Source organism: Pipistrellus kuhlii, unplaced genomic scaffold, assembly GCF_014108245.1.
Source record: "Pipistrellus kuhlii isolate mPipKuh1 unplaced genomic scaffold, mPipKuh1.p scaffold_m20_p_22, whole genome shotgun sequence".
Taxonomy (NCBI): domain Eukaryota; kingdom Metazoa; phylum Chordata; class Mammalia; order Chiroptera; family Vespertilionidae; genus Pipistrellus; species Pipistrellus kuhlii.
In genome coordinates, this window is record NW_023425521.1 from 4,938,003 (window position 1) to 4,960,547 (window position 22,545).

A 22,545-nucleotide genomic window follows, 5' to 3' on the forward strand; every position below is an offset into this window, starting at 1 on the left:
AACAGAACTAAAGCCACAGCCGTTTTCCATGGACAGGGGCTTTATTTGGGGGCTGCTGGGGAAGAGGGGGAGGAGCTAGGACTGGTGAGTATAGCGGGGGGAGGGCTTCTGAACTTGCTTTCTCATTTAGTGCCTGCTGCCTGGCGGGTAGGGTAAGTGAGCACAGCTGTGGGAGTGAGAGGAGAGGAAAAGGGAAGCGCATGGCATGGACACTTTCCTTCGGGGAGGAAGCCAGGACCAGGATGTGGGGCCTGGGGGAGCAGGGAGAGAAGGCACTCTGCATCTACCGACACTCCACCAAGGTCACTGCTCCATGCCAGCTCCCCTAGACCCCCTGCCCCTTCCTTCCGTCCCTCCGTCCCAGCTCCAGACCCAGATGCCGGCTTTGCTAGCTCCCTCAACTTCCCGTGGAGAGGAGGGGGAGGAGGGGGTGGGGAATGATGGTACCCTCTGCCTCCAGGTCCCTGGCGCAGGAGAATTGCTCACTCAGCCTGCCCTGAAGTTCCAGCCAGTCAGGGGGGCAGGGGGGCAGGAAGCCAGGGGGCAGGCAGGGGAACAGCTGTGCCCTTCACCACCCCATCCTGACGCCCCGCCCCTCCCCAGCTCCTCACATGAGGTTGCAACTCTTGGCGCGATCCTTGTGCATCTCGCCTTCGTTCCCGTTCCCCCGGTCCGGCCTTCCCGCCAGCTGAGCGGACCGCTGCAGGCCCCGGCGTGAGTCCGTGCGGCGCAGCTGCCTGTGGCCACGGCCGAGGGAGGCCACGGTGGCCACGTGGAAGACGTCCCTGACGCTGCGCTCGGAGGAGCGGGAGGAGCACTCCACGTAGGACACGGCCCCCACCTGCTTGGCCAGCACGGTGCCCTGGAAGGATGGAGCGGATGAAGGCAGTTATGCGTTTCAGCAAGGGGCCCGGGAGGCAGAGGGCTGGGGGAGAGGGGTGGAGGTCGAGGGATCAGGCTGGAGGTTAGAGGCCAGGACAAGGGATGGACAAAATAGGGTGTTTTCAAATCAGAGACGGAGAGGGTCAGAGGTGGGAGGCCTAGGCTGGGAGGAGGTCAAAGGTCAAGAGTCCCACCTGCTCATGGGTCACAGGGATAAGCCTCTGCTTGGACAGCTCCCTCAGGGTGGCCAGGTCGGTCCGCATGTCCAGTTTACAGCCAACCAGCACCACCTTGGCATTGGGACAAAACTCCTGAGTCTCCCCTTGCCACTGTGTGGGGAAAGGAAATAAGAGTTGTGGAGGGTAGAAGAAGGGACATGGTGAACCATGCTCCCCACCAGGCGGCCCTCCCACCCCACCCGCCCCCCTGTTATCACAGCATCAGAAACCCATACCTCTCTGGAAGCTCCTGTGTGAGCAAGGAGGTGAGGGTGGTGGGCTTGGGCTGAAGGCAGGGATGGGGGTGGGAGAAGGGGAGGGAGGAGAGGGCTGAGGTGGGGCTCCAGGGTCTGTGCCCTGCGTCTAACGCGGGGGCCATGTAGCTTCTGCCGGCCTGGCCTGGGGCCTTCCCATGCTGACCCCCTATCCCAAGTCTGTGTGTGGGAACAGACGGACCCAGCCCTCCCCTCCCCCACCTGGGAACTGGGGCCGCCTTAGCTGACTTCTGGCCCTTCACCGCAGGCTTTTCTCATGGAAATAGGGGCCTGCAGCTGAGACCTCAGGGCTTTCCTGCGCTCAGAGAGCAGCCTTCCCATCCCGTCCATCTGGGGTTCCCACGCGCAAGGAGATGGGGACGGTGGCTACGGAATCTCCTGAGTACCTCTCCCTCATCACCCCCAGCTGCCCTATCCAGCTCTGAGGATCGACTTCTAGGGAAGGGGGGTGGGGAGGAGAGCTTCACACACTCTCAAGTCGATGGCTCCTGCTGTATTGGAACCGTGGTTCCTGGTCCCCCTCCGTCTAACGTCCTGCTTCCCTAGGCGCCCACCTTCTTGAGGACACTGTCCAGTGTCTCTGGTCGGCTGATGTCGAAGCAGATGAGCACAGCGTCCGAATCAGGATAGGCGAGGGGCCGGACATTATCATAGTAAGAGGAGCCTGAGAGAAGACAGAGGGGAGAGGGCAGGTAAGGGTCCTGAGTGGGCGGAAGACCTGGGAGGAGAGGGGAGGCCTGGTGCTGGGATCAGGGAAAGGAGAAGAGCAGTTATTAAAAGCCATCCAGGACTCTGTGTTTCTCCAAGGCGGGCACAGGCAGAGGGGCGGCTTGATGGCAGACAACAGCTCTCCCCCTCCCCAGGGCTGTCTCTAAAAGGAAGCATTCTGAATCTTTCCAGAGTCTGAGAAGCTCACGAAATCTCTCGACATTCTCACAAAATTTTGCGCGTGCTTTCCGGGCTCTGACAGACATCTTGTAATGACCTCCAGGGGACCAGGGTAAAAATAAAACCCTCCTCCTCTTGGGACTTGGTCTCAGATTTCTATAGCTCCGTCTAGAGACCCAAAGAGATTCTCACTGTCTTTCCTAAAACCAGCACAACCTCCTAAAGAAACACGTTCCCAAGTGAAAAACACTGCCTCTCAACTTTCCCAGAGAGGCAGGATCCTGCCGAGGGGACTGGCTACTGGGCTTTTCTCCTCCAGGGCACGGTTTCTCTGTATGTCAGCAAGCTCTGCCTCAGTTTCTCTGGCTTTAAGCAGAAGGTTGCTTTCCCTTCCTCCTGGAATTCAGTGGATGGGCTGAGCGGAAGCCTAAAGGTCTAGCAGAGGGAGGGGCCCGGGTGGGGGCCTTGGAAGTCAGGGTGACCCCAGGGACGTGGCTACCTGAAGTGTCCCACATGTTGAGCTCGATGCGGCGCTTGTCTATCTCAAAGCTGGCGGTGTAGTTCTCAAACACGGTGGGCACATAACTCTGCAGACACGGATGGGTCAAGATGTGATCGATCCTCCAGCCCTCGCTCCAGACACATGCCCTCCTTACTCCCACACCCTGGCCAGCCCAGCCCCTGGACGCAAGTTGGTTCCGTGAGGGGCAGAGGGGGATCTCTGCTAGGCTTCCAGACCCCCTCCCCAGCCCTTGCAGCCCCCAGTTCGCCCCCTCTCCGATGCCCAGGACCCCCGCCATCCCCTAATACCTCTCCTGAGATCCTCTCCTCCCCCCAAACCCCAATCATCTCATCCTGGTCCCCAATCCTCTGCAGTCCTTCCAGAGCTCCCAACACCCACCCCCCGAAACCCGTCCTCCATGCCTCTCCGGTCCCTGGTAACCCCGGTGCCCATTTCTACGGGTCCCCCGGGCTCCATCACCCACCCCCGCGACCTCAGCCCCCCGCTCCCAGACGCCGTCCCTCACCCCGGGGTAGGCGTCCTTGGCGAACACCTGCAGCAGCGCCGTCTTGCCGCACTCGGCGTCCCCCACCACCACGATCTTGCAGCGGCCGCTCTGCCCCTCCATGGTCCCGGCTACACGCCGGCGGCGCCCCGCGGAGCCCCCCTCCCGGGCCCCGCCGCCTCCCCCGCCGCCGCAGCTGCAGCCGCTCGGGCCGCCGACACCGGCATCTCGCGGGCCCGCGCCGAGCCCCCACCCGGGGCCGCGGCCCCCCCGCCCCCCCCCCGCCCCGCCCCCCGCCCGGCGGCCGCGCCCCCGGCCCCGCCTCCCGCTCCCGCCCCCGCCCCGGTCCCCGCAGCCGGGAGGCGGGGCCCAGGGAGCTAGCGGGACCGGGAAACCCGGGGAGAAAGCAGAGTTCTCGCTGGTGGTTTGGGGCGGGCCGATCCGGGCTTTTTGACTGATTTGACTTTCTTGGGGGCGGGGGCGGGCGGGGCTTGGTGGGATCGGCTCCCGCACGAGGCTCGGGCCCTTTGCGTGCCCTCGCGTGCACGCCGGTGTGCCACTGCGGACCCGCGCGGGGGCACCCACCTGCTCCCTGAGACCACAGGAGGCAGAGGTGGTGGGGAGGAAAAGAGCCTTTAGGGTTCGGTCTCCCTCCTCGATGCTCGGGTCCCGGCAGGGAGTCCTGGGGTTAGGAGGGTAGGGACTCCATCACCCGCACCAGGAAAATGGTGACGTCATGGCTTTCCGTCCCCATGGCAACGAGCGGCCTCGTCTGGGGCTCTGGTGACTTACTGGCGGGCCTGGACTAGCCGGAGGCAGGAATGAGTTTCTTCAGCTGAGCACAGGGTGGAAAGTTTTGGGGGAGCTGCGTCCTCTGGTGGATACTTGGGGGAGACAGGGATGGGGAGCGAAGAAGAGGCAGATGGAATTGCCCAGAGTGACTTCCCTGCTGGAGCTAGAGGCAAACTCTAGAGTCATTTCAGGCTTGATCTGGAGTCTGACAATAATCGAGCTTCTGTTTTGCCTTTGTCTGACATGTTTTATTTTTGAAAAGCGCTCTTTGCATCAAGGATGCTGGATTTGATTTTATCTTTACTCTTTTTTTAAAAAAAATGTTTTATTGATTTTTTTACAGAGAGGAAGAAAGAGGGACAGAGAGCTAGAAACATTGATCTGTTGCCTCCTGCACACCCCCTACTGGGATGTGCCCACAACCAAAGCACGTGCCCTTGACCGGAATCGAACCCGGGACCCTTGAGTCCGCAGGCCGACGCTCTATCCAAACAGGTTTCGGCTTATCTTTACTCTTTATCAAGCAGTGTCTTCACCATTTGAGAGAAGGGAAAATTGAAGCACAGAGCTTTAATAAACAAAATCAAATGGAAAGTTTTTAAGACTCTATCTCTCTGCCCTAACCGGGTTGGCTCAGTGGATAGAGCGTTGGCCTGTGGACAGAAGGGTCCCAGGTTCGATTCCGGTCAAGGGCATGTACCTTGGTTGCAGGCACATCCCCAGTGGGGAGTGTGCAGGAGGCAGTTGATCCATGTTCCTCTCTCACTGATGTTTCTCTCTATCCCTCTACCTTCCTCTCTTTAAAAAAAATCAATAAAATGTATTTTTTTTAAAACATTTTTTAGCCGAAACCGGTTTGGCTCAATGGATAGAGCGTCGGCTTGGGGACTGAAGGGTCCCGGGTTCGATTCCGGTCAAGGGCATGTACCTTGGTTGCGGGCACATCCCCAGTAGGGGGTGTGCAAGAGGCAGCTGATCCATGACTCTCTCATCGATGTTTCTAACTCTATCTCTCTCCCTTCCTCTCTGTACAAAATCAATAAAAAAAACACCACACATTTTTTTAAAAAAAGACTATCTCTCTGCTCCAAGTTTGCCATGGATAGACCACACGGAATGAGTCACATTTGGGTAGAGTAAGAGTCTGAAGAACAACTTGTTCGGGTTCCGGTCTACAGGTGGTCAGCTCTTCAAATTTGAAGTCAGCTCAGATTCAGACTGCTCCTCAACATATATTTCAACTTGCGTAAGATTCATTATGAATACACAAGTAAATTAAATCGCGATCTGCGCGACCCCAAGAATGCCCTCGCTCCGCAGACGTTCCAGTCTCCAGGGCAGCGGAGGCGTGGCCTTGGCCCTTTAAGGGGGCGCGCGAAGCCCCGCCCCCGGCCGGCGCCCCGCCCCTCCGCTCTGGTCCTCAGCCTGGCCTTAACCCGGCGCGCGCCCCGCCCTCCCCAGCTGTGCAGCCTTCAGCCCAGCTGTGCGCGCACCGGAGCCCCAGCCATGTCCGCGGAGAGAGAGGCAGCCAAGGGGGCCACCGCGGTGGCGGCGGGCGACGCCCACCCGGTGCGCTACCTGGAGCTCACCGGCTTCGGCAGCCACGACAAGCTGAAGCTGCGGAGCAGACCGGCCGCGCCCCCGGCCCCCGGCCCCGGCCAGGTGACCGTGCGCGTCCGGGCCAGTGGCCTCAACTTCGCCGACGTGATGGCCCAGCAGGGGATCTACGACCGGACGCCGCCGCTGCCCCACACGCCGGGCATGGAGGGCGCGGGGGTCGTGGTCGCGGTGGGCGAGGGAGTCCAGGACCGCAAGGTGAGCGGAGCAGCCCCGGCCGGGGGTGCGGGCGGCCAGGCGGGCGGGGCGGCCGCGGGGGTGTGGCAGCGCGGGGGAAGCTGGCGGGGGGGGGGGGGGGACCTGGGGAGACGGGCGTGGAAGACGTAGGATAGGAAAGGGGCCCGGGTTCTGAAGCTCCTGGGAAACTGGATTTACATTTGGGGGCGCGTGAGCCGCAGTTATCCCCGCTTCCCAACCATTTTTCATGGTGGCCGCCGCCCAGGAGCAGCGGGGGTGGTGGTGGGTGTGTTTGGAGGGGAAAACAATAAGACGTGCATGCGTGTAATGTCCTTATTACTGTCCCACCCCCCAATCCCGCAATCCCCAGTGAAGTCACACCTGTGCCCCTGCCCATCAAACACAGCCCCTAACGGTGGTTTGTGACCCCGATTGGTGCCTCGTTCCTCAGTGAGCTCGAGGAGCTATGGAGTCAGGGCTGGGCGGCGGCAGAGGATTGTGCCAGAGCCCTAGCCACATGCAGCTCCGTGGTCTGTGGGGGTGTGAGGCGGCCCCGCCCAGGACAGGGCCAGAGAGGAGGCCCGCCCATCCTATGGAAGAGAGGGGGCCTGCCACCGCCCCTCCACCGGCCCCACAATGCCAGTACTGGGGATGTACCAGCAACCTAGGTACATGCCTTTGACCTGAATGAAACCTGGGACTTTTCAGTCTGTAGGCCAACACTCCATCCACTGAGCCAAACTGGTTCCTGCTGTGTGGCTCGTCTTATCTGTAACCTCTGCCCACAGCACACACATCTCTGGGTGAAAGTGCTCCTGGGCTCCCAGTGCTGACTCAGTTACTTCTCCTGAGGGAACCACACCCAGCTCTCGCTGATCTCTGACCTGTACTGTGATATTGACCTTATTATCACATACTCCATCTTCCTTCAGTTACTGGACTTGGTCACCTCCCCTCCTGGTTACTATTATTGTCATTATTGTTGTTGTTAGTTAACACCACTGAGTGTCTACTATGTGGCCAACATTTGGCTAAAAAAAAGATAAATGATTTTTTGTTACTTAATCCTCACAACTGCCTAATTTACAGATAGGAAAACTGAGGCTCAAAAAAGTTAACTTTCTATTTGCCCAATGTCACATGGTCAATAAGTAGTGGAGCCTGTTTTTTTGTTTTGTTTTGTTTTGTTTTGTTTTGTTTTGTTTTGTTTAACAAAAGCAGTTTGATGTCTTCAATACTTTTTAAAAAAATATATTTTATTGATTTTTCACAGAGAGGAAGGGAGAGAGATAGAAAAGCTAGAAACATCAATGAGAGAGAGACATCGACCAGCTGCCTCCTGCACATCCCCTATTGGGGATCTGCCCGGGACCCTTGAGTCCGCAGGCCGACGCTCTATCCACTGAGCCAAACCGGTTTCGGCTGATCTCTTCAATACTTTATGCTGCCCCAACTGTAAGCTTCTTGCATCAAGGACCCCACAGAATAGTGAAGTCTAATATCTGTAAAATGGAGATAAGGATGGTATCTACCTTAAAGAGCTGGTGTAAGAATTAGTTAAGTGTTTATATAAAAATCACTTACAATATAGCCTGGTCCTTGGGGAGCCCTCAGTAAAGGCAATTGTTATTGTTTGTAATGACATTATTATTATTATTACTAGAGGCCCAGTGCCTGCAATTCGTGCATGGGGGTCCCTCAGCCCAGCCTGCACCCTCTACAATCCAGGCGCTCTCAGGGGATGTCCTACTGATGGCTTAGGCCCACTCCCCATGGTTCTCTGCTCTCTGCGGGCCTGGAGGCTTCGCTGCAGCCATGGAGATGAAGCCCCGTGCCCTGCTCTCTGCCTGCCTCCGCCATGCGCCATGTGAAGGAAGCCCCCATGCCCTGCAGTGTGCTCTGTCTGCCAGGCCTGGGGGTTCGCTGACACCGACACACTAAGGAAGCCCCCAAGGCCTGCTGTCTGGGCTCTTCTGCTGGGTGTGGAGGTGTTCCCGCTGCCTCTGTGCAAAGGAAGCTCCCAAGCCCTGCTGTCCCAGCTCTGTTTGCTGGGCCTGACACTTCCCTGCTGCCACTGCGCTAAGGAAGCCTCCATGCCCTGCTGCCCGGGCTCTGCCTGCCTTGTCTGGGGGCGGGTCAAGCCTCACTGCTTGGTCCCCGACCCCACAACCCTGGAGGGGCTGACAGACCCAGAAACTGCAACAGCTGTGGAGCTGGGAGGCTGGGTCCGCCTTCTCTGGAGGCAGATCTAGCCTGCTGCTCCTGGGGACAGGCCAGGCACTCCAGCAGCAGGGCTGAGGGGACTGGGAGCCGCCATTTTGTGGCTATGGGGGCTGCCATATTTGGCACAGAGTGACGGTTAATTTGCATATTGCTCTATTATTAGATAGGATTACCATAACTACCGCTGCTCCTTCATTACCAGGAAGAGGGCCTTGTACATAACAGAAGGTCATAAATTGCCAATGAGTGAATGAATGAGTGACTTAATCATGCTCTGCTTTCATTCTTCAAGGTAGGGGATCGGGTGATGGTGTTGGTCCGCTGGGGCATGTGGCAGGAGGAGGTGACTGTGCTCTCAGCCCAGACCTTTCTGATGCCTGAGGCCATGACCTTTGAGGAAGCTGCTGCCTTGCTGGTTAATTACATCACCGCATACATGATCCTCTTTGACTTCGGCAACCTACGGCCTGGCCACAGTGTCTTGGTACACATGGCTGCAGGTAACAGGCCCCTTTCCTTTATGCCCCTCCTGAGCCAGATTTCCTCCTAGGCCCCTTCTCAGTAGCATGTCTGGACTGTTGCCATGGTAACACCAGGCTGCCTTGGCCTATGGCTCCCAAGGCCTCTGCAGTATTGTTGCCGTGGCAACATTCAGGCACCAGATCCAGCCTGGTGTGCTATCCACAGCAACATGCTGTGGCCCAGCACCCCTTCCTTGCCAGATACCCTTCCCCCAATTCTCAATCACAGAAATTGGACGTGTGAGCCCAGGCAAAATGAAGATGGTGGGCTTGGTTCTTGAGAGGCAAGAACCGAGACTGGTGGCTGGGTGACTCTATATCTCCTACTTATGAAAGTGTCTCCCTGCAGGGGGTGTGGGTATAGCCGCCTTGCAGCTGTGCCGAACAGTGGAGAATGTGACGGTGTTCGGAACGGCCTCGGCTAGGAAGCACGAGATGCTGAAGGAGAACGGGGTCACACATCCCATTGACTACCACACGACTGACTACGTGGAAGCGGTCAAGAAGATCTCCCCCAAAGGTGGGCCAGGGTATGGGACGGCATGGCACGGAGGGGAGGTCTCCAAATTGGTGGGTTCTAATGCTGCTCCCGGTCCCCCTTACTCTGTGACAGGCGTGGACATCGTCATGGACCCTCTGGGTGGGGCCGATACTACTAAGGGCTACAAGCTCCTGAAACCCATGGGCAAGCTGATCACCTATGGTAAGTCTGTGGGCCAGAATGGGGAGGGATCTAGGGGCCCAGGGCTCTTGAATGAAGAAGGGGCAGGGACCCAGGAGCTAAAGAGAGAGAGTGCCTTGCCGAAACCAGTTTGGCTCAGCGGTAGAGCGTCGGTCTGCAGACTGAAAGGTCCCAGGTTCGATTCCGGCCAAGGGCATGTACATTGGTTGTGGGCACATCCCCGGTAGGGGGTGTGCAAGAGGCAGCTGATCGATGTTTCTCTCTCATCGATGTTTCTAGTTCTCTATCTCTCTCCCTTCCTCTCTGTGGGAAGGTCAATAAAATATATTTTCTAAAAAATTTAAAAATTTAAAAATTTTTTAAAAAAGAGAGAGAGTGCCAGGGGTAGGATGGCCCTGAGATGTTGCACTCAGATTGCTGCCTCCTGAGTGCAGCTGTTGTCATTTTCTTTCACAACCTCTCGTGTGAGTGACAATAAATTGTGTTCTTTCTGTGCTCCTGTTTGGGGATTATTCTTTTTAAAAATATATTTTTATTGATTTCAGAGAGGGAAGGAGAGGGAGAAAGATAGAAACATCAATGATGAGAGAGAATCATTGATTAGCTGCCTCCTACATACCCCTCACTGGGGATCGAGCCCACAACCTGGGCATGTGCCCTTAACTGGTATTGATCTGGGACCTCTCAGGCTGCAGGCCTCTGCTTTACCCACTGAGCCAAACCAGCTAGGGCTGGGGATGATTCTTGATGCACAACCACCCCATCTGCCTTCCTCTGTTCCACCCTCCTGACTTCTGGGACAACTGCATTTCCACTTAAAACACCATTTCACACACCTGAAACTAATACAAAATAATAATGAATGTAAATTGTCATTGAGAAATAAAATTTAAAAAAACATTTCACATAAAAAGAAACAAATAGAGATTAGAACCATTTTTGAGTTAGATGGAGTCTTTTGGAGCTTGATAGCCTGCAGGCGGTGGGTTATGCTGTCACTTCCTGGCACTGGTGTGGATAATGCTAAGGGCCAATGGGGGCAGATGGGTCCAGACACAGGGCTGTGCCTGGCACCCGGATTCACAGGCCGTGCCTCCTTGTCTCTCAGGAATGGCCAACCTGATTACTGGCTCCAAGCGGAACCTGATGGCCCTGGCACGTACATGGTGGAATCAGTTCAGCGTGACGGCTCTGCAGCTGCTGCCAGCCAACCGGGCCGTGTGTGGCTACCACCTGGGCTACCTGCACGATGAGGTGGAGCTGGTCAGTGGTGTGGTGTCCCGCCTGGTGGCTCTGTACAACCAGGGCCACATCAAACCTCACATTGACTCTGTGTGGCCCTTTGAGAAGGTGAGTGTGAGGGCTCTGAAAGGCTGGGGTCCTAGGGGGAGGGTTCCTTGGGGGAGGAGGGCCTCCTTCTTTAGGGGGACTCTCTGGAGCACTGGGAACAAAAAAAATATATTTATTTTATTGATTTAAAAAATATATATTTTATTGATTTTTTACAGAGAAAAAGAGAGAGGGATAGAGAGTTAGAAACATCGATGAGAGAGAAACATCGATCAGCTGCCTCCTGCACACCTCCTACTGGGGATGTGCCTACAACCAAGGTACATGCCCTTGACCTGAATCGAACCTGGGACCCTTCAGGCCACAGGCTGATGATCTATCCACTGAGCCAAACCAGTCTTGGCTATTTTATTGATTTTTTACAGAGAGGAAGGGAGAGAGATAGTTAGAAACATTGATGAGAAAGAAACATCCATCAGCTACCTCCTGCACACCCCTCATCGGGGATATGCCCGCAACCAAAGTACAAGACCTTACACCAGAATCGAACCCGGGACCTTTCAGGCTGCAGGCTGAAACTCTATCCACTGAGCCAAACCAATTTTGCCCCTTCTCTTCCTTTTCAGGTGGCGGATGCCATGAAGCAGATACATGAGAAGAAGAATGTGGGCAAAGTCCTCCTGGTGCCTGGGGCAGAGAAGGAGAGCTAGGATGGGGGCTGGGAGGCCCTCAGGAAGAGAGAAGCTGGCAGGCCATGTTATGTTGGCCACCAGATCCTCCAGTTTCATCCTCTATCATAATGCTCTACCCTCTCTCCGCCAAAGGTCTCATGGTGATGACCTCTCCCCTGCCCAGTGTTTTCTCTATAGCCAGGGCTGCCCCCTCCCTCCTTCCTGCCCTCTGAAGAGGTTGGGAAGTGACCACTTGGATGTCTGGGCCCCGCCAAGGGGACAGGGAGGGGCAGAGGGATTCTGGCCTCATCTCCCCTCCTGCCCCTGCCCCGTTACCTCCCCCAAAGAAATGAAATGTCAGCTCAGGATATGGGGCCAGTCTCTGTGAGTCCAGCATGTCCCTGTTTCGCCCTAGTGTCCCTTCAACCCGGGCCGACCAGCGCCCACCTCTGAACTCCTTTGCCTCATTGTGTGGCCTCATCTTCTTGTCCCCCAACTCCTTAAGCACAACCGGGCTTCTTCCACCTCCAGGTTTCCTGCCACTCTTCACCCAGGTGGCCCCTTACCACAGGGGCAGGCGTCACACCTGCTCCCCCAGGTCAGACTCTGGGGGAGGGACAGAGGCCCCCTTCCCTCACTGAGTTCTCCGCATTGTTCTCAGTGCCTTAGCAATGCACAACCTGTGCTGGCACATGGAGAGGGGCCCTGTCCCTGCCTCACACCTCCTCCACCCTGTGCTCCCCAGTGCCTTCCTTGTTCTGGTGGAGCTGGGGTTCTACTGGTCCCCAGTCCCACAACACCTCCAAACCTCTGAGAGTGCCAGTGTCAGGGGCAGGAGCAGCCCCGGGCCTCCCAGTCCTGTGCCATGTGCTGTCTCTCTCCGGGGCTGGCATTTCTCTCTCAGTGCTTGAGGAGGAAGAGGGGGGAGTTTTCTCAGCCTTGCAGAGAAGGATGGCACTTACCAGCCAGAGCCCTGGGAGTCAGTGCTGTCTGTCTACTTCTTGTTCTGGGACCAAAGTAAACATTAAAGCACATCCCCGTGCAGTCATGGGAGGCCCCCTGCCCCCGGCCTTCTCAGAGCAGGGAGGCACCTTTTCAAGCTCATGCCCAAACTTTGTTTACATGGGTGGGGAGATGCAGTGAGGGAGATGGTGGGTGCAGGGGGGGGAAGGTTAGGAACTGGGCCCCTGGAACCAAAGTGGGGACTTCCTAGGGTTCAGGTGTAGCTCCCTCAGCTCTGAGCTGGCATTGGGAAGGGTTCCTGCCCAGCCATTGGCACTGGGAGGTGGTGGGGAGGGGTTCAGCCTCTTCATTGTCTAAATGAGGCCTAAAGGGTGTGAAGTTCGACTTCTGCTTTTGTGTACCCACCCCATGACCAACCGAAGCTGCCTTTGTGTTTGTGTCAATAAAAAGCTCAACTCTGGATCCTGGTTGTTGCCTCTGAGAGTGGAGGGGAAGATCAGTGCTGGTGGCGGAAGGCTATGGTTTCTGCCCCCCGCCTCCTTCCTTTCCCAAATCAAGTTTCTTTCATGAAATGAAATGAAATGAAGGAGATCGCTCCAGGCAGGCACTTTTACTGTCTGGGACAGCGTTTCACAACTCAGAGTCCTGACCCGCTTTGTTGACTAGCAGGATCTTGATCATCCGCACGCACCCAACCCCAGCCCGGTTAGAGAATCTTGGCAGAGGGCTGGATGGCGATGAAAAGGCTCCTAGCTGGACTCGGTGGTGAAGACCGCCAGGCGTTGCTCTCCTGGGGGCACGGCTGTCAGGGTCTCCACCTCCCCTCCCCCACGGGTGGGCTTCTGGAAGTGCACCTGCAGCACATCCTGCAGCTCGGGGCCATCCAGCACATCGGGAATGTTGAGCACCAGCACTGCCTGTGGCACTGGCTGGAACTTGATCTGGAGAAGGAGTTCCGAGATGAGCAAAGTCCCATGGGAGTCAGGGGCTGGGGCAGAGGGTGGAGGAGGAAGGGCCCAGAAATATGAGAGGGGCAGACAGGTTACCTGGTCAGCCCCCCTTCCCCACCTTCCCACTCACCTCTGCCTTCTGAATCTCTCCACTCATGTAGGGAGAGACTTTCAGAGGGAACTGCCGCCCACCCAGAGGCACGGTGAACTGGCCGATCCGGCACAGGTTCTGGGCCACTGCAGGGACGGGAAGGGTAGGCCTTTAGCGTCCAGGGCTTCCTCCTCTGGGGCCTGATGCATCAGCCCTAATCTCCCTGAGAGGCCCTTACCTTCCTCCTCAGCGAAGCCCAGCATGACACCCCCATGCAGCAGTTCCCGAGTCTCCACATCTCCTCCCCCGTTCTTGGTCTTGCCAAAGAAGAGCTCCACCTTGTCCAGCAGCTCCTCCTCACTCAGCTTGAGCTTCGCAGGAAACCCACTGACCAGCACTCTCTGGCTGGACACCCAGGGGTAGACAAGAAGGAGTGGTTCTAACCCTAACCGGTTTGGCTCAGTGGACAGAGCATTGGCCAGCAGACTGAAGGGTCACAGGTTTGATTCCAGTCAAAGGCATATACCTTGGTTGTGGGCACATATCTGGTGGGGAGTGTGCTGGAGGCAGCTGATCAATGACTCTCCCTCATCGATGTTTCTAACTCTCTATCCCTCTCCCTTCCTCTCTGTAAAAAAATTAATAAAATATATTTAATTTTTTTTCCTTTTGCTCCCTATTGTTGAGCTGTACAGCTTCATAAATAATTTCGTTTGCTTGAGGAAGAGAAAGTGTTTTTCATAAACTCATTATCTGGGTCTGTTTCTAGCTGTTGGAAGGACTATGTCTTCCTTAGCCCCACAGTGCGTGGGGGCAGTGAGACTTGATTACACAAAATACATTTGTCAGTGTTGACTATTCACCTTCAAATAAAGTTGGTATCAAACACTTCCACACGTATGGCTGTCCTCTCTGCTCATGCCTGCAGACTTCTCAGAGCCTTTTCACTGTTCTATAGTAACACACATTTACTCTCTCAGTCCTGTGGGTCAGAAGTCCAAATTGGATCCACTGGTTTCTGTGTACAGTGGTGCCTCGCATAAAGAACGCCTCGCACAGCGAACGCTGCACACAACGAACTTCATTTCATGATTCATACAACGAACTTCGTTTCACACAACGAAGTCGCCCGAGCTTCCACGACCGCTTTGCCCGAGCTTCCACGACTGCTTCGCCCGAGCTTCCACGATCGCTGCCGATGTATTGCATCCTTCCGCACAGGCACTGCAGGCAGTCGTTAGTCACTGCGCTTAACTTAAGCACGTATCGCGGCAATCGTTCTTCATTACGAATTAAATCACGCACGTATCACGGCAGTCATCCTTTTAAGTTAAACTCAATATTTTTTTTATATCATGGCTTCTAAAAAAAGCAGGAAGGTGATTTCTGTTAAAATGAAACAGGAAATAATTAGAAGGAGTGAATGTGGGGTAAAACAGTGTGACCTCGTCAAAGAGTTTGGCCTCAGCAAGACCACCATTTTCACCATTTTGACAAATAAGGATGCAACCAAATCAGCCAAAGTAGCCAAAGGAGTATCAAAACTATTTCATGAAAAACATAGGTCTTCAATCCACGAGGAAATGGAGAGGCTATTAGCGATTTGGATTAAGGACAGGCAGGTGAAAGGTGACTTAACAACCCAAGATATTATCTGTCACAAAGCCAAGAGAATTTATGACGATCTAAAGAAAAATGTCCCTGGAAGTAGCAGCAATCAAGATAATGAAGAAGAATTCAAAGCCAGCAGGGGGTGGTTTTTTAGATTTAAGAAAAGGTGTGGAATCCACAGCGTTACTATGCATGGTGAGGCTGGCAGTGCTGACAAGAAAGAAGCAGAAAAGTTCTCTATTAACTTTCAAAAATGTATTAAGGATGAAGGATACTGCCCACAACAAGTGTTCAATGCCGATGAAACGGATCTTTTCTGGAAAAGAATGCCGAGCAGAACCTTCATTACAAAAGAGGAGAAGAAATTGCCAGGACACAAAGCCATGAAGGACAGACTTACCCTTATGTTTTCGTCTAATGCCAGCGGAGACCTCAAGATCAAACCTCTATTGGTTTATCACTCTGAAAATCCAAGAATTTTCAAGAAAAATAACGTTATTAAGTCCAAACTGCCCGTCCATTGGAAGTCCAATCAAAAAGCCTGGGTGACCCAAGTTATTTTCAACGAATGGATTCTGGAAACCTTTGCTCCTGCCGTGAAGAAATTCTTGCTGGGAAAAGAACTGCCGCTCAAAGCCCTTCTGATACTTGACAATGCTCCTTCTCACCCAAAAGACCTAGAGGAAATATTGCAGGAAAATTATCCTTTTATCAAGGTGCAGTATTTGCCACCATACACCACACCCATTCTTCAGCCAATGGATCAGCAAGTTATTGCGAACTTTAAAAAACTCTACACTAGAGCCCTCTTTAATAAGGTGTTTGAAGAATGCGAGTTTGGTGGAGACAATATGACTGTGCGAAAGTTTTGGAAGGAGAAATTTGATGTCCTTATGGCAATACAACTTATACAGAAGGCCTGGGAAGAAGTGTCACAAAGGACCCTCATTTCTGCTTGGAAGATGCTTGTGCCTTCGTGGACCCAGGAAGAAGCAGTAGTTGATGACACAGAAGTGGTGAAGGACATCATCACAGTGGCCCAAAGGTTAGAATTAGAGGTAGAGGAAGAGGATATAGAGGAGCTTATTGAGGAACACGAAGAAGAGCTGACAACTGAAGAGCTCCAAGCACTTCTGGTCCAGCAACAGGACAATGCTCAAAGGGAAGCGTCATCTGATAACGAGGAGCAACAATCAAACAATCAACCAATCCCAACTGCTGACATCAAGAACATCCTGGTCAAATGAAAAGCAGTTCAGGAGTTTACCAATGCCCACTATCCGGATTCAGCTGAAGCAAACAGGATCAACGATCTTTACTCCGATACTCTTGTCCGTTATTTCCGGCAGATGTTGGAGAAAAGAGAAAAACAAACGACTTTGGACAGGTTTTTCATGAAACCATCGGCCAAAAAGCAGAAAATGGATGAAGATGTGCAAGATTCGGTAGACTCTACTTAGTCTGTCTTAAAATTAAAAAAATGTGTTTTTTTTTTTTTAAATTATGTTTTTAGATGTATCTAAATAAAAATAATAACAAAAAATTTATCTTTTTTTATGTCATCTTAGCATATTTTATGCTACAGAACGAATTATTTTTTTTAACATGTATTGTTATGGGAAAACGCGTTTCACATAACGAACTTTTCGCATAACAAACTTGCTCCTGGAACGAATTAAGTTCGTTGTGTGGGGGCACCACTGTATCGGGTTTCACAAGGCCAACATCAAGGTGTTCGAATCGCTGTGTTCCTTTCTAGAGGCTCTGAGGGATGAATCCACTTCCAAGCTCATTTCGTGTTGTTGGCCAGATTGCTTTTTGCAGCTGTAGTATCTGTTTCCTTGCTGGCTGGTGGCCAGTGGTCATCCCTAGCTTCCAGAGGCTGCCCACACTCCTAGGCTTAGGACCCCACTTCACCCTCAAAACCAGCCACCGCTGGTCAGGTCTCTCACAGTTGGACTCTCTCTGACTTCTCTCTGTTAACTCCTGCCAGAGTTTGTTTTTTAAGGGCTCAAGTGATTAGGTTGTGCCTACCAGGAAGTCCAGACTGATCTCCCTATTTTATGGTCCAAAACCCTATTTACAGCTGCAGAGTTGTTTGATTCAATAGCTGGAGGACAGAAATCTAGGAAGGACATCTTTAGAATCCTGACTACCACTCCTATTTAACGTGCTTAATCCATAGATAATAATCTGTGTCATCATTTCTTGGTCTTTATTTTAAAAAATATATATATTTATTGATTTTTTACAGAGAGGAAGGGAGAGAGATAGTTAGAAACATCGATGAGAGTCATCAATCTGCTGCCTCTTGCACGCCCCCTACTGGGGATGTGCCCGCAACCAAGGTACATGCCCTTGACCGGAATCGAACCCGGGACCTTTCAGTCCGCAGGCCACTGGTTTCGGGTATTGTTACATTTTTATTGCATTCAGTCTTCACCACAGCCCTATGAACTGGCTATTTGTCACCTCATCTGAAGAATGGGAACGAAAATATTTTGCAGTAAAGATGGGTGTCCCCACTTTATGGGTGATGAAACTAAGCCCCTTGCCCAAGGTCACTCAGTGAGTTGGTGGCAGATCTGGAGCTAACCAGCAGAGAAGTTCCTGTTCATTAGGCCACAGGTGGAAGCACCCTCATTATTTTGTCTGGACCGTGTTTTGTCTGCGAGGGAGGGAGTGTGGACTCGAGTGGAGCAGGAGCAGGGACTGAGAAGATAAAAGAAAGTTTGTGACCCTGGTAAGTATTCTCTCTGCAATGCTGCAGCAGGTGGCACTGGTTAATTCCTAAAGAGCTTTTTAAAAAAACAAAAAAACAAAAACGTTACCACATGTCCTAGATTAGAGAAGGGGGAAAAGGTGAATCTGAAGGTGATAGACACACAGGTAGACAGATGTTTGCCATCTCCTCTTGAAGACAACACAAAACCAAATGGTGCTGTATATTAACAAGAGAAACAAAAACTACAGCTCATATGGACTCTGGAATAAACTGCTGCTAAGTAGGCAGACAATCTTCCCTGGTAAGACCTGGCCCCGGGGCCTGGTGAGGGAAGGGCTCTCCTGGAGGCGCGGGGGCTTTGAGGGCTGTTTGGGGCCCTCCACAGCTGCTGAAGTGGGATGGTCCCCAAGCCCACAGAAGCTCTGGAAGTCATGGAAAGCAAGATCTGGTTTCTAACCAAAGGCCAGAGAAATAATAATTTTCCAATCTCCATAGGAACTCAAGAGGCCTTTTTCTAAAGACATGGCCCCAGGGCTGTACTGGGGAAGGCAGTGATGGTCTTTCCCTTCCCTCTCACCAAAGCCCTAGCCTTCTCCCCGGCTCCATTCTAAATGGGATCAGACAAGCCCTTCACCCCTCCCTACCGGCTCTGGACTTTTCTCAGCTGCTATCCAACACCAGCCTCCATTATTCCTTGGCCCTTGGCAGAGGCCTCAGCAGCTTCCCTGTACCATGGCATGGAGGCTAAGGGAGTACCCAGGTGGGCAGGGGGGCGGGTCACCTGGGCCCAGAGACGTAGGTGCTGTTGTTGACGCCACCCTATGAACTGTCACAGAATTGTTCACCTTCCAATGGCTAATCGCACGTTATGAGAATGTCACCTCAATTGGAAACAAGAACTGAGCTGCCCTGAGAGGGGAGAGAGAAGCTGGGCCTCTCAAGGCTGCGAGGGCGGAGACTCCTTGCAGGGAGTGGCAATGAGTGACAATGGGAAGGCCTCCCCCATCTCCCTCCAGGACCAGATGGGACCTGGGGCTGGGCAGGAAAGCCCAACTGGGGCAGCACTGGGATGTGGGCAGCAGAGAGTTATTCAGTGAAAGCAAGGAGGCTGCAGCCGCCGCTCATTTGCATCATAAGTGATTGGTTTTCCCTGCTCTCCCTCATTAAGACACAATGGACAGTTGTTTGCTGGCGCAGCAGATCCATTTACCAAGGGGAGGAAGAGACAGAGCAAGAGTGATGAGCCAGAGTGGGGAGGTGGCAAGCCTCCTCTGCCCTGTGCTCCCCAAGCTCCTGGGACGCTCACCCAATGAGAAGGAACCCCTAGAGAGTAAACCAACCCCATCCTTGTACAGATGAGGAGACCAAGATGCCAACAGGGGGTGAGACTTGCTAAGGTCCAACAGCGAAGTCATGCCTGACCTGGGGCTTCTAGAGCCTATCAGGGGTCTTCAAACTACGGCCCGCGGGCCACATGCGGCCCGCAGAGGAGTCTGATCCGGCCCGCCAGGTTTTTTGGGCAGTGAGTGCAGCCGAGGTGTTACAGTAGGAATTAGTAGTTCATATAGTCCGGCCCTCCAGCTCTCTGAGGGACCGTGATCTGGCCCCCACTTTAAAAAGTTTGAGGACCCCTGATAGATTCTAGACTCATTCCGGGCTTCAGTCCACTTGGCTGCAATGCCCACCCCATTGCCAGCGGGCTCGGGTTCTTTATCTCTGTGGCTTCTTTCCTTCTACTCCAGGCCTTGGTGGCTACCAGTTTTCTCTCCTGTGGCCATCTCATCGCTTCTTTCTCTGTTCCTGCCCCTCTATCGTGTCCTCCGTTTCCAGGAAGCCAGGAAAATTACTGAGCTTCTACTTAACCTCTGCCTTAACCAGGGTTGGTCTGGCAGGAGCGGCAGCCATTTTGAAACTGTCTTGGTGTGTTTGGGGGAGGAGGGGAGAGGACAAATATGTGTTGTGACACTATCTCATTTCGTCCTTCCCTTCTTGCAAGGTAGGTAGATGTGGGAAGTGGTTATAGGGTTAAGCCTAGGACTGACCTGCTGGCAAAGTCGCAAACAAGTCCCAGTTTGGAGGGCACAGTCCTCTAAGCATAATTAAGCTTGATCTTGTGACTGCTTCCTAGATCTTTCCTGGGGAGCTAGTGGGCTGTGGGAGGGGAAGCAAGTGCTGCCAAAATAAGTGAAACAAGAACATTGTAAATTACCTTGTTTGCCCCTGACTATAAATAAAGCATCAGCTTTGCAGTCTGGATCTGTTCTGTGGCCTCAGCTAGGCACAGAAGATCCACCTAGACCCAGCTTATTCTCCTGACTTTTTTCTCTGTCCTTCACCGCCCTCCCTCTGGCTCCCGAATCCTTGGCTGAGCTGGGGCGGCACAGGTAGATATTCTTAGAGACAGTGGGAGGCTCAGAGAGGTTGGGTAACTTGCAGTAGCGCACCCTGTTGGTAAGTGACTCCAAAACCTCTGTTTTCCACCTCACACCCTGGCACAGGAGGTAAAGCAGGGTAAGAGGCCTGCACATGCCAGGCTCAGGGGAGGCACAACCTCTCTGAAGGAGGCCATTCCTTTGGCTCCTCTCCCCCCATGCAGTGTCTCCTCACCCCCTCCCTTTACCCTCTGGTTCCCACCTTCCTCTGGGCCCTTCTGCACAGGGGTGAAACCTCACAAATGAAAGTTTATGCCCCATGGGGGCTGGGGAGATGGCAATCAAGTGGGAGAAACCCAGACCTTGGAGGTCTCCCTCCTGCTGACACCCTCTCCCAGTTTCCTGTCAGCCCCTCCCCTCTGTGGGCAAGCTTGCCAGCATCTGCTTCTGTCTCATTGTGCTCTGGGGGAAAGGGAGAGCTGGGGGTGAGTGGGTGTCTCTGTGCATGAACATAAGGCCTCTGGGTTCATTCTGACACTGAATGAAAAACTCACCAATTATTCGCCCAATCTCATTAACATGCAGACAGACATCTGTTATTTAGGAGTCAACAGCAGAGGCATTTTCTTGGGGGGAGGAGCACTTATGTCCATGTCCCTCTTGTCTCTCTGGCTCCTGGGAGGGAGCTGCTGGGAATCACCCCACTGCCTGGAGCCTGAGCCTCCCCTCTCTGACCCTCACCCCAACCCTCAGGAGAAGGAGTAGGGGGTTGACTGGAGAGATGGAGAGAGACCTGGGAACCCAGCAGGGGGAAGGCGGGAGAGGGGATGCAGTGTGCAGAAGAAAATCTGTTAGGAGAGAGACAGGGGGGAAGGGGGAATACCACAGAAGAGCTGAACCCCTTTCCCGGGGAAGACAGTGAGGAGTGGTGAAGAGAGCTGGGCCAGGATTGCTGGTGTCCACTGGCAATATTGGACATGACCTCTTCCTCCTACCTCCCTCAGCCCTCAGGACCAATCTGAGTGTACCTGGGGTGGGGTCACCATGGTAACCTGGAGTCCTCACCCAGAGACTTCAGAATAGGTAATGGGAAGAGTTTAGGTGGTTATTGCACTCCCCAAGTGCCAGTGTGGCAGGAGAGGGAGGCTGGGAGCAGAGAAGGACACAGTCACTGCACTTTGGCAGCCACAGGCTGCAGCCTGCCTGGGACCAAAGTCCAAAGGGAAGCCCCGAGTTCCCTGCAGGGGAAGAGTCAGTCCTGAGGGACCAGACTGAGAGGTGGGCCTTCCCACAACCCCTCATCCAGGTCTCAGGGTCCTTGCGGAGGGTCTCAGTCAGCCTCTAACCGGGTCCAGGTTTGAGAGGGTGGGTGTCCTATGCCTTTAAGCTGTCCCAGAATCCTTGAGGAGATTGGTTGAGATGGACCTGGACAGGGACCTTAGGAGAAGGAGGGAAAGAGGTGTCTGCTGAGCCGGGAGTGGGTGGGGACTTCTTTTCCACTCCAGGCTGGGCCCTGGCACAGGGAAAGGAGAAGAGCAGTTATTAAAAGCCATCCTCTTGGGACTTGGTCTCAGATTTCTATAGCTCCGTCTAGAGACCCAAAGAGATTCTCACTGTCTTTCCTAAATCCAGCACAACCTCCTAAAGAAACACGTTCCCAAGTGAAAAACACTGCCTCTCAATTTTCCCAGAGAGGCAGGATCCAGCTGAGGGGACTGGCTACTGGGCTTTTCTCCTCCAGGGCACGGTTTCTCTGTATGTCAGCAAGCCCTGCCTCAGTTTCTCTGGCTTTAAGCAGCCGGGTTGCTTTTCCTTCCTCCTGGAATTTGGTGGATGGGCTGAGCTGAAGCCTAAAGGTCTAGCTGAGGGAGGAGCCAGGGTGGGGGAGCTTGTCTATCTCAAAGCTGGCGGTGTAGTTCTCAAACACGGTGGGCACATAACTCTGCAGACACGGATGGGTCAAGATGTGATCCTCCATGCTGAAACTGGTTTGGTTCAGTGGATAGAGTGTGGGCCTGCGGATGGAAAGGTCCCAGGTTCTATTCAGGTCAAGGGCATGTGCCTTGGTTGCTGGCACATCCCCAGTAGGGGGTGTGCAAGAGGCAGCTGATTGATGATTCTTTCTCATTGATGTTTCTAACTATCTCTCTCTTTTCCTCTCTGTAAAAAAATCAATAAAATGTATTTAAAAAAATGATTTAAAAAAAGGTAGTGTTTCTAAAACTGACCACTTCATTAAAAAAAAAAAAAAAAAGTGATCCTCCAGCCCTCACTCCAGACTCATGCCCTCCTTACTCCCACACCCTGGCCAGCCCAGCCCCTGGACGCAAGTTGGTTCCGTGAGGAGCAGAGGAGGATCTCTGCTAGGCTTCCAGACCCCCTCCCCAGCCCTTGCAGCCCCCAGTTCGCCCCCTCTCCGATGCCCAGGACCCCCACCATCCCCTAACACCCCTCCTGAGATCCTCGCCATCTCCCAACCCCAATCATCTCATCCTGGTCCCCAATCCTCCGCAGTCCTTCCAGAGCTCCCAACACCCACCCCCCCAAACCCGTCCTCCATGCCTCTCCGGTCCCTGGTAACCCCGGTGTC

General features: G+C 53.7%; 3 protein-coding genes across 3 annotated transcripts in view; 1 reads left to right on the plus strand and 2 right to left on the minus strand.

Annotated features, from left to right (window-relative positions):
* Positions 1–372: 372 nt before the first annotated feature.
* On the minus strand, positions 373–3,522 carry RND2 (Rho family GTPase 2). Its single transcript, XM_036451265.2, has 5 exons — positions 3,292–3,522; positions 2,763–2,850; positions 1,930–2,039; positions 1,077–1,211; positions 373–862 (listed from the first exon to the last, which is right to left on the minus strand). The coding sequence occupies exons 1-5, from the start codon at positions 3,391–3,393 to the stop codon at positions 608–610; spliced, it is 690 nt and encodes a 229-aa protein (XP_036307158.1). The 5' UTR covers positions 3,394–3,522; the 3' UTR covers positions 373–607.
* Positions 3,523–5,553: 2,031 nt separating this feature from the next.
* Positions 5,554–11,519, plus strand: LOC118726434 (synaptic vesicle membrane protein VAT-1 homolog). The gene is made up of 6 exons (XM_036451252.2): positions 5,554–5,877; positions 8,372–8,579; positions 8,950–9,120; positions 9,214–9,303; positions 10,391–10,632; positions 11,199–11,519. Exons 1-6 carry the CDS (start codon positions 5,569–5,571, stop codon positions 11,280–11,282), a joined length of 1,104 nt encoding a protein of 367 aa, XP_036307145.1. The 5' UTR covers positions 5,554–5,568; the 3' UTR covers positions 11,283–11,519.
* Positions 11,520–12,801: 1,282 nt separating this feature from the next.
* Positions 12,802–22,545, minus strand: part of IFI35 (interferon induced protein 35) — a 29,406-nt gene continuing 19,662 nt past the window's right edge. Inside the window, exons 7-9 of the mRNA XM_045586234.1 lie at positions 13,486–13,639; positions 13,287–13,393; positions 12,802–13,147 (exon numbers count right to left, since the gene is read on the minus strand). Coding sequence (XP_045442190.1) covers positions 12,956–13,147; positions 13,287–13,393; positions 13,486–13,639 — 453 coding nt within the window. The 3' untranslated portion in view covers positions 12,802–12,955. The remainder of the gene's footprint in view (positions 13,148–13,286; positions 13,394–13,485; positions 13,640–22,545) is intronic.

What these genes read in the sequence shown, in the direction of transcription:
- RND2 (XM_036451265.2), bottom strand. Translation starts at nt 3,393, where the DNA reads ATGGAGGGGCAGAGCGGCCGCTGCAAGATCGTGGTGGTGGGGGACGCC. An exon ending in CCAAGGACGCCTACCCCGGG is followed by an intron (nt 2,851 to 3,291) that starts GTGAGGGACGGC and finishes CCGTGTCTGCAG; the next exon opens with AGTTATGTGCCCACCGTGTT. An exon ending in CAACATGTGGGACACTTCAG is followed by an intron (nt 2,040 to 2,762) that starts GTAGCCACGTCC and finishes GTCTTCTCTCAG; the next exon opens with GCTCCTCTTACTATGATAAT.
- LOC118726434 (XM_036451252.2), top strand. Translation starts at nt 5,569, where the DNA reads ATGTCCGCGGAGAGAGAGGCAGCCAAGGGGGCCACCGCGGTGGCGGCG. An exon ending in AGGGAGTCCAGGACCGCAAG is followed by an intron (nt 5,878 to 8,371) that starts GTGAGCGGAGCA and finishes TCATTCTTCAAG; the next exon opens with GTAGGGGATCGGGTGATGGT. An exon ending in GGGCAAGCTGATCACCTATG is followed by an intron (nt 9,304 to 10,390) that starts GTAAGTCTGTGG and finishes CTTGTCTCTCAG; the next exon opens with GAATGGCCAACCTGATTACT.